Source organism: Gadus morhua, chromosome 18, assembly GCF_902167405.1.
Source record: "Gadus morhua chromosome 18, gadMor3.0, whole genome shotgun sequence".
NCBI classification, from domain to species: Eukaryota; Metazoa; Chordata; class Actinopteri; order Gadiformes; family Gadidae; genus Gadus; species Gadus morhua.
Window position 1 is genome coordinate 17,131,150 of NC_044065.1, and position 10,041 is coordinate 17,141,190.

Below are 10,041 nucleotides of genomic sequence, written 5' to 3' on the forward strand. Positions count from 1 at the left end.
TCTCCGAGACCTCTGACCAAGTGGTGCCCACCCAGTGGGGCGGGTACTGTGTGTGGCGTGCTAAGGTTGAACAAAGATTTAAGAGAATAGTTTTGGTTTGAATAGTTTATGCCACTTTGGAACAAACCCTGTGTGTTTGTGTGTGTATGCGTGCGACGTGCGTGCGTGCGTGTGTGTGTGTGTGTGTGTGTGTGTGTGTGTGTGTGTGTGTGTGTGTGTGTCTGTGAGAGAGAGAATGGGTGTTTGTGTCTGTTTGTGTGTGTATGTACAGTATGTGTGTCTATTTCTGGAAATGTGCGTATTTTTTGGTTTGTTTTCATTAATACTAGTACGGGTTTGTTTGCTATTATGTACGCATGTTGAAAAAAAGACTGAATGTAATATACATATATATATAAAGTATATACTTGGAGTTTGAATCATGACGCTTCATAAAAACATCAAACCCATAAGTGACCTCTGACCCCCCCAGCTCCTGCACGACTTCCCTGACGAGCTGCGGGCCGACATCGCCATGCACCTGAACAAGGACATCCTGCAGCTGCCCGTGTTCGAGGGCGCCAGCCGCGGCTGCCTGCGCTCGCTCTCGCTGCACATCAAGACGTCCTTCTGCGCGCCCGGGGAGTACCTCATCCGGCAGGGCGACGCCCTCCACGCCAACTACTTCGTCTGCTCCGGCTCCCTGGAGGTGCTGCGGGACAGCATGGTGCTCGCCATACTGGGTACGGGGGGGGGGAATGGTGCTCGCCATACTGGGTACGGTGGCCTGCGGGGGAGAGGGGGGGGGGGGGGGGGGGACGACTGGGTACGTTGGGTGGGGGGGGGGGGGGGGGTGGGGGGGGGGGGTTAAGGGGAGGGAGAGGGAGGGGGGAGATGGTGCTTGCCATACTGGCTAAAGTGGCCCACGGGGAGGGGAGGGGACGGGGGGGGGGGGGGGGGGAGGGAGGGTTGAGGTTTAGATTTCTCTGGTCTCCTAGCAACTAGAGCACTGGGAAGGGATGGGAAGGGATGAGTTGGTGATGAGGTGGAACGTTCTAATGGAACATCAAAATACACGGGCATGATCTGGAGAGCACCGGCGCCAGTTACTGAGTTTGAATCCCAGGCAACAGGTTTCCGTGCTCAATCCCATATCTCCATGTACCTTTAGGCCTTGTTGAGCAAGATACCCTCACCTCCCACCTTATGCCTAAAGATGTGTCTGAAGCACTGTGCAAAGCATTTCGTTACCGTCATGTGTCTTGGTTGCTGAATTTTTGCTTTCGGACATTTGCATTTGAATTCAGAACCATTCGGCTGGGAGGATACCAGCACTAGACTTTCCTTTCCCAGTGTTTATAGTAGCAGAACCTAAAATAAATAGTTTAGCACAAAGCCGTAACAGAAACAGTTTAATACCAAGCCCAAACAGAAACAGTTTAGTATCAAGCCATAACAGAAACAGTTTAAGACCAAGCCGTGACAGAAACAGTTTAAGACCAAGTCGTCACAGCAACAGTTTAAGACCAAGCTGTGACAGAAACAGTTTAGTACCAAGCCTTGCAGAAAAAGTTTGGTACCAAGCCGTAACAAGTCCTCACCCCATAACCGCCTCCATCCTGCCGTGGTCCTCCAGGTAAAGGCGATCTGATTGGTTCGGACCTGCCCGACACGGAGCAGGTGATCAAGACCAACGCGGACGTGAAGGCGCTGACCTACTGTGACCTCCAGTACATCAGCGTGCGGGCCCTCAAGGACGTGCTGGAGCTGTACCCCGAGTACGCCAGCGTCTTCACCTCCGAGATCCACCACAACCTCACCTACAACCTGCGGCAGGGCAGCCAGGACGAGGTGGGACGCGCGCGCACGCAGCCGCCGTTACGCACGCACCCGCCATCACTGAGGTCCCTCCTATAGCCGCCACCCCCCCCCCGCCCTCGCTACACAGAGTGTCTGTGCTGTAGTTTATATCCTCAGGTTAAACCAACCAGGAACGTTCAGCCTATGAAATCAACATTCTAAATTCACCAGCGTCTGAAATATTCATACTCTGCCTAAACAATCCTCATCTCTTTTTAACGAAGCAGCCTCAAACCACAGGATGTTTCTGGAATATTCCACACGCAGCGGCACTGTTTCTAACACTGGTCCATAATGCACGGGAAAGGCTCAGATAAGAAGAAATTAGACGTAAGGAGAAATAGTTCAATACAATGTATCTAAATAATGCTGTGGAGGATTTTAGAGTCTTTGTTTGGAAGATAAAGACGTTTTAATGATAAAAGGAAACGTCTTCCCCTTTAATATCGAAGAGATCAAGGACTGTGCAAGGGCCTAGTCGTCATGGTGATGCGTGTGGGCCAATGCCACATTGGGCATATTTGCTGACACACAAACACACATGCACAGACACACGAGAACACACATCTAGACCGTACACACCCACACACACAAATTAGAAATGTGCTGTCGTTTCTCAATTTAGGCAATCTATTTTATTTGATGTAATAATATACGATGAGTCACATGCAGAGAAACCTCATTTCTCTGTCTTTCTGACAAAGCAAACAACACACAAAACAAACAACGCAGAACAATTATTTTCTGAGAATCATCCGAGAAATTACCAGCGTGATTAAAACTGATTGGTGCATCAAACTGATCAAACTCCCCCTGTTTCTACTGGGATGTAATTACCGGGGTCCACTGTAGAGTGCACCATCATATATTTACCCATCCAGAGTACTTATTAAGTCTTATTAAATCTGCTTTTGTGAATTCTTTTTAAAAGCAGAATGACACAAAGACAGTTGAGTGGTCTACAAAAGACTGCCTATTATTTGATTTGATTCCCTTTTCAGCATTGTTGTTTCAAATCCTTTCTGATATAGTGTGTTTCACCACATTGATGATGAGGTATGCAGTTTAATGCAGCTAAGCAAGTCAGTCGGTTGATATACTAGTCCGCTTGTTAATTAGTTGGCGCAGATGTGCGGATTCAGAATAGAGATCTGTTGCGGAGCCACGATGGGCGCTTGTGTGCCCTCAGACCATCTGCTGAAACAGTGGGACCCACAACGCTGGCAACCAGAAGTCCTACAATAATCAAACCCACTACATTTTTTTTCTAATTTCAGTGTTTTTTTATGATATTTTTATAAATAAAGTATATATGTATCGATATGTTTGTATCCAAAACCTGGTTGTATGTTTTAAAATCAGGAAAGCAGGACATTGAAAATCAAAATCTTGATCATGCTTCCTAAATGAATTATTTGCTCTCACTGTAGCATTCAGCAGATGTAGGCCCTTAACATCTTAATCCGCCTAAGTCCCATTGAGTAACAAAGAGAGACATCCAATAATACCCCAAACTCTCAGGAACGGTGCAGGAGAGCGGCACAGAGCGATAAAGCCGTTTTAATGGCGCTGCTGCATAATGGCGCCGTTATTGCCTTAGTAATTCACGTTATGTTAAATTCGTGGCACTTTTCGCCGATGCTCCGCAGAGATAATTTTGTTTCATAAACACACTAACGACACACTCCCCGACGTGTCACAACATATCAGGCAGAAAATGTCATCGCTACAGAGGGAAATAAAACAGCAAGCCTCACGAAGCCTCCTAGTTCAATTATAGAGGGAAGGAAAAAAGCATTATGTTCTACCAAAGTGTGGCTCTATTCCCTCTCCATAATCCTTTTACTTTTTTCTAAACTAGTTTGCTGTGTAGAAACACCACTGATGGATGATCGCCGCATCCGTCCTTTGTCCTCGGCCGGCCTCCAGTGTCTACTCAGATTGGCTTAGCGGTGTTAGCGCTGGGTTTTTTTTTTTTTTACTCCTATGATAAGTTCATCTTTTTCACAGTTCAGATCCATTGGGTCTCGCTGTCTGAAGCCGAACAGATCAGGTACATCGAGGGGGTGGGGGGGTAGGGGGGTTTACGGACACCTCTGTTTGCTGTCGCATCCCTCCACTGGTAATTGTAACAAATTGCCAGCAGCTTCTCTGCAGGCGACTGGAGAAAAAGGCAGATTCCCTCGGCATGTCGCTACAGAAGGATCAATTACAGAAGAGCTCATACCCGCGACGGCCGTTGAACACGGAGCGGCTTGTTTTGGGATAATGGCCCGTACGAAAGTCACTCTTCTGGCGACCGAATGTGGCCCTCTGAGTGTGCGAGGAGGTTATTAAGGAGATTCTTGGCAGCAGCTCAAGAATAAATCGAGTATCGTCTTTTGCTGTTGAAAAAAAACGTATTTTTAAAAACTTTACTGTTCCCACAAAGGAAATGTTGGTGTGTGTGTCTGTGCATCCGTGCGTGTGCGTGTGTTTGTGTGTGTGCGTGTGTGTGTGTGTGTGTGTGTGTGTGTGCGTGTGCGTGCTTGAGGATGAGTGCATTTCGTTTGGACATATATGTGAGTTTATACCCAGGACAGTTGCCAGTGGCTGTGTTTTTATCTCACGCCTCTCTTGTTTTCTGTCTTGTCACGACAGGGCCTCACCAGGTTTACAAGGTCACCCAGGCTTTCACATGTAAGTTCTGCACCCTTTGTATTAATCTGCCCCTAACGTCATTCCCCAACACAACCCTTCCCCCGTGTCCCCTAGAAATAATGAACCTCATGCATTGCCCACACCATCTATTCTGTGCACACCGTCCGTTGGCGGGTAAGGATCGCCTTTGTGCTTTACAAGGGGCTTCTAATGCTCGTTCTTTTTAATGCGTGTGTGTGTGTGTGAGTGCTGTGTAAAGGTAGCCTCCCTGTGGTGTTTCCATTGGCTAGGGATAGTTAGTGGCAGGACCTCCTTGAAGAAAAACTCATTAAGAAGTTGGCTAACGATGGGCCCTTGGAGTTAGCTTGCTAGCTAACTGGGTCAGCAACACTTAATCGAGAGCCATGGAAGATTCTTTACTCCCTAATGACGGAGTATGTAATAGCTTTACAGAAAATATATATGTGTAATATCTACAATGTAGCATAATGAAAAACAAAACTTTATACTGTGTTATTTGATGTGCCTTATATAGACCATAGACCACCATGTGTCATTATATCTCTGGCTAGACGATGCTTGTGTAATTCTGTTTTCTTATACTGTATACATTAGATGGAGTCCCTTTTCGATAAAAGAAAAGTCAGTTACTGAAGTTACCTTATCGCATATTGATGACGGATGTCCTTTTAGCGCCTATTAACCTTAAAGTAATTCTTACTTAATAAGTTATTAACTTTGTTTAACAACAGTTTATGCTGCCAATTTATAATAGATAACATTACGGAGGAAAATATACAGATCAGATGCACTTAAGACACAGAGACGTCCCTTTTAAGAAACCTAACCTAACCTTCTAGCTTCCTTCATGCTAAACCCATGAGAATGATCCACTTTAAAACGTAAGGAAGCCCTTGTTAAAGACGCTCTCCATGTTCACGTCTCAATCCTCTTTCTCTCTCCGATGTGTCAGAACTCACGCGTCGCCGGCGACCACAAGCTGCCGTCCATTGTGGAGACCAAGGGCGGCGGCGGCGGCGGCGGCATCGGCTCCGGCCCCGAGGACCCCGAGGCCTTCGGCCTGTCGCCCGCCTCCCTCCGCTCCGGACGCAACCTGCTGCTGCCCAGCTTCGGCAGCCCGGTGCGCCGCACCTCGCTGGGCAACCTGCTGGGCGACGAGCTGCGGCAGTTCAACGCCCTGCGCCGCTGCCGCTCGCCCAACCTCAGCCGCGGCGCCCGCGCCCTGAGCCTCACGCCGCAGCTGGCCTCCAAGAAGGAGCACGGCCTCCACGCGTTGGCCCCCGCCGTCGGGGCGTCGGGGGCCACGGTGGGGGCCAAGGGGCAGCCCAGCTGGGAGCAGAAGCCCGCCAAGCTCCTCATCCCCACGGTGACGTGCTTCGCCCCGCCGGACCTCAGTCCTAGGTACCGGAGGAGTTAACCCTGAGCGTCGTTTGTTGTTTTGGGGAAACACGTTGAAGAACGTTGTCAGGGTTTGTATTATGAGTGGGATTGCGACGCCACATTTTTAAAGTGGTTCCCAAGGTTTGGCCCTTGGAACACCTTTTCAGAAAATTCTTGGGAGACAACACTGTGGCGCATCTGTGTCCCCGACACATCGTTTGAACCCTTTCATTTGTATTCTAATATCAGTGACCTTTAACCTTCACTCTTTTTTAAATCCAAAAACACCCTGTCAGATATCTTTAGTCAGCAATGTCCTGCGAGCCCAGATGCCTTCAGGCGTCCACAGTGGGACATTGACCCCAAGGTTGCACTATCGCACATATTTGAGTCAAAATATGCACCCTCTAGTTTACTTTGCTTGACTAAATGACTGACAGTCTATTTTAAGCCCAAAGAACACAGAGTGCGGATTTCGCCTCATAATTGCAGCGTGACCCAACAAATAATTAATATTTTTAATAATTTTATTTTTTATGGAGCAAAGCACAAGGAGTGCGAATTCAGCAGGGCTATAATTTGCCTGGTCTATTTTGGATGCAAAAGATATAAATACATGTCTGCATGTGTCCCGACACGTCTGTGTACTTAGGGCTTTTGCAGTTAATCTCTTTGCACATCGTAACGCAGCTGGCATTGAGTCTCTACTACCACTAGGTTCAGGATGTTTCACTTCCTGCCGAGAGGCTCTGGGTTTGAACCCCAATGTCAGCAGCATTCCTACAACCCATTCGATTCCTTGAGCAAGACTCCCTACAGGCTCCATAACGACCACATCTGAATTCACTAGGATTTGCTTTTGATAACGCAATCTTTCTAATTGACTAAATAGTGGAGAAGAATACCGACATATGTTGACATTGAAAACACATTTGCAGCAGTAGCCGCTACTACATACTGTAGCTGGCCCCAGAGTGAGCTAGCCTTTAATCAGTCACGCCTCGATCTGTTAAATGAGTATAATGTTGCATTGGAGTGGAATATCCCTCCAACTCATGGATCTCCGTACAGTATCACCTCATCCTGTGACGTGGCCGACACCGATAAGACATATTCACTAAGATATTCACCTTGAGGGAATGAGGAAAGACACGTTTTGGTAATACTGCACCGTCCCCTTGGAACCACCTTCAGAATGATCTCAAATCGGCTGTTTTCACTTCCTATTCATTTTGAGGAGCCTGGAACTGGACTGTCTTTTTCCTAGCACATGACTTTGAATATAATTGTCAGTGTTTAGTGTCCTTCGCATGTCGGTCATTTTGAGCCTATCCCTGTGTTTTAACGCCACACTTTTGGCCGGGTACATCTCGGCACAGAGATTGTATTAATGAGTCTCATCGAGGCTCACTTGCTACAAATAAATAAATGAGGAGCTCCCCAGGTGGTCAGCCCCCCCTTCGAGTGTATCCTCGGGGAGACTAAGTGGCCGCTTCCATTAGATTGCGTCTCGGCTCCCACTGAATTTTTCAACAGCTCTCATCGGCGGGCGTCCATATTCATAATGTATCAGCAGCGCCGCAGCCCGGACGCAGGGGAACCTCTCAGGTGACCCGCCGGCCAGACGGCTCCCTCCCGGGCTGAACCCCCACCCCCCCCCCCCAACACACACACACACACACACACTTGGTCCCCAGCCCACGTCTCCCCCCCCCCCCCCAGGCGATCTTCTGCCAGCGCCTTGGGTTCACCTGGCCACGCTCAGCTCGATAATTGAATGGACTCTACTGTTACATTAACTCCCCGTCCTCCTCCTCCTCCTCCTCCCCCCCCCCCCCCCCCCCCCCCGCCTATCTCCGCCCTGCCAGGGTGGTGGACGGCATCGAGGACAACGCGCGCTCCTTCCACTTCAACGTGGAGCACAGCGGCCCCAAGGCCAGCGCACCTGGCGCCTCCCCAGGTAGGACGTGCCCGCAGGGGGTGGGGGGGGGGGTCTGGTCGCGCGCCTGGGCTCCAGATGGCTGGGGGTTGGGGCGGCGGGGGAGGAGATGGGGAGGTGGGTCGGTGGGGTGGGACCTAGGGGATGATCTGACCTTCAGGCCTCCCTGGGGTCGGTCTGTAGTAAGTCTTCAGCCATCGCTGTGTTTGGGTGCATGACAGGAATGCTGATGAGTGCCTCGCGCCGGGGGAACCAAACGTCAGATGTTAAATCAAATAACAGCGGAAAACAAAGTAAAGAGAAGGATTTGGGAGTTATAGATATAAGATGACACGCAAGTTGTTGGAAGGAAAGCAAAACCCTAAAAGCCAAGCTGTTTCTCAGCTCCTCTGACGCGAGAACCGTAGACACCAAATGTGTCTTAGTCCTCACCTTAGGAACGAGAGACGCTTTTAACACCACAACTTGCACAACAAAAGTCTACAGTATAACAATCGCTTTGAGATTACAGCTTCTTTTTTTATGGGATTCAGAATGCTTAGGTTAGGGGGGGGGGGGTAGAGGGATAGTTTTATACAATGTCAATGTCAATGACAATGTCCAGGTCATTACTAAAACAGAAGAGGATCCAAGTGGATGATTTTTTAAATGTCGTCTCACCTTGTGATGTATTAATAGCGTAATAACTTTGTTGTTAGTGTGGATAGACCATGTGGATGGAATCGGCTTTCTGAAAGACGGAGCATGGATGGAGAACCACGAAGGGGTGGTCGTGGCAACGTGGACTCGAGACAGAACACACTGTTATGTAGCCTTATGCAGTGATCATATGACTCGTGTTCCCATGGTGATGGAGGATTGTGTTCACGGTCCCCAGGGTCCAGGGAGGACAACTGCATGCTGCTGCTGGAGACGGAGCAGGTGAAACACAGCATCTCGGAGCTCAACCTCAAGGTACACACAATGCCTTCAGTAGGACTGGGGCTAACCGGCTCAGCTGCCTCCACTCACTACACTAAGAATTGTGGGGGGTTATATTCTTGTTAGACAGCCAGAATGTTTAATTGATTTGACCTGGTAACCCAAATCGGCCAGTAACTATTGAAGCATGGCAATGGCGTGCATTTAATCTGGAGAGGGACATTTGAGTGCATCTTTGCACAAAAATGTTGCTTATTCAAGTCCAGAAACGGACCAGGATTCATATCAGAAAAACTATCTATCAGACCTTAGGTTTGATGATACATTTGATGAAATGTATTAGTGGAGTAAATGAAAGGTAAACAAGCTAAATGTCAATGCGACTCCATTACACTCGGTACAATTTATGCACTGAGCACTCATTGTTTCACTCAGGCTCAAGCCAAACCTGGAAGACAAAGAAGTACTAGAAACCAAAAGTGTTCTGTAAAACGGTCACCTTTATGTTAAAGTCTTCACCGGGGACACCCTATCCTCTCTTATGATGTTGGATTGCTCCGCGACGCAAAGGCCGCCGGTAAAACCATTTCCGATTCAACATACTTATTTATTTTTGGGATGGTGGGGGTGACAGGGCGGCTGACCGACCCTGAGTAAGACCGGCCGTTCAGGGAATCAACCGATTCTCCTGGCGGCCAGTCTGAAACAGCTGTGAGTAGCCATAACAACCCATTTCAGAATGGACCCTACGGGGATATGACAAACAGGAATGATAGATGGGCCTACCAGTTGATACAGTCTACTGAATATAAGCTGGTAGCTAGTGCTCCATCTATCATACATCGGGGTGGAGGAAACTCCCACGTGTGAAGTCGCTATCGGAAAGGTTTTGTAATAGCTTGCCGTAGCTAATCACACTCTCATCCGGTGGTACTATAGGGGCCTTTTAACTTAAATGGGTGTCACACTCAGCTATTTGCGAGTTTAAAAGTGAACTGCATCTTACGTGTGTTGTGAACAAGATAGTGCTGTGCAAGTTGGACCCTTTGTGTCATTGGTCGTGGATTTTCGATGACGTTCACGACTAATGGTTACTCTTTAACTCTTTAGCTACTGCACAACTACCGACCTACCTGTTCGACCCCTTGGGCAAGATATCTTACCCCTCCCTGATCCTTAAACACCTGTGTTCTCAGCCCCACTAACCTCAATGCGACTTTGTCATCAGTTGTGCACAAAGATAAAAGAAAGCACTGGGCCGAGTGCAAAGCTGCAATAGGAACAACAGAAACCCACTTCAC

The 10,041-nt window shown here is 48.4% G+C and overlaps 1 protein-coding gene across 1 annotated transcript in view; it reads left to right on the plus strand.

The window, feature by feature from the left end:
- The window catches only part of kcnh4b (potassium voltage-gated channel, subfamily H (eag-related), member 4b), a 44,833-nt gene that overhangs the window by 30,622 nt on the left and 4,170 nt on the right, over window positions 1–10,041 (plus strand). The window contains exons 10-15 of the mRNA XM_030339934.1: window positions 473–722; window positions 1,616–1,830; window positions 4,480–4,518; window positions 5,453–5,901; window positions 7,749–7,840; window positions 8,697–8,773. Of these exons, the coding sequence (XP_030195794.1) occupies window positions 473–722; window positions 1,616–1,830; window positions 4,480–4,518; window positions 5,453–5,901; window positions 7,749–7,840; window positions 8,697–8,773 (1,122 nt within the window). The remainder of the gene's footprint in view (window positions 1–472; window positions 723–1,615; window positions 1,831–4,479; window positions 4,519–5,452; window positions 5,902–7,748; window positions 7,841–8,696; window positions 8,774–10,041) is intronic.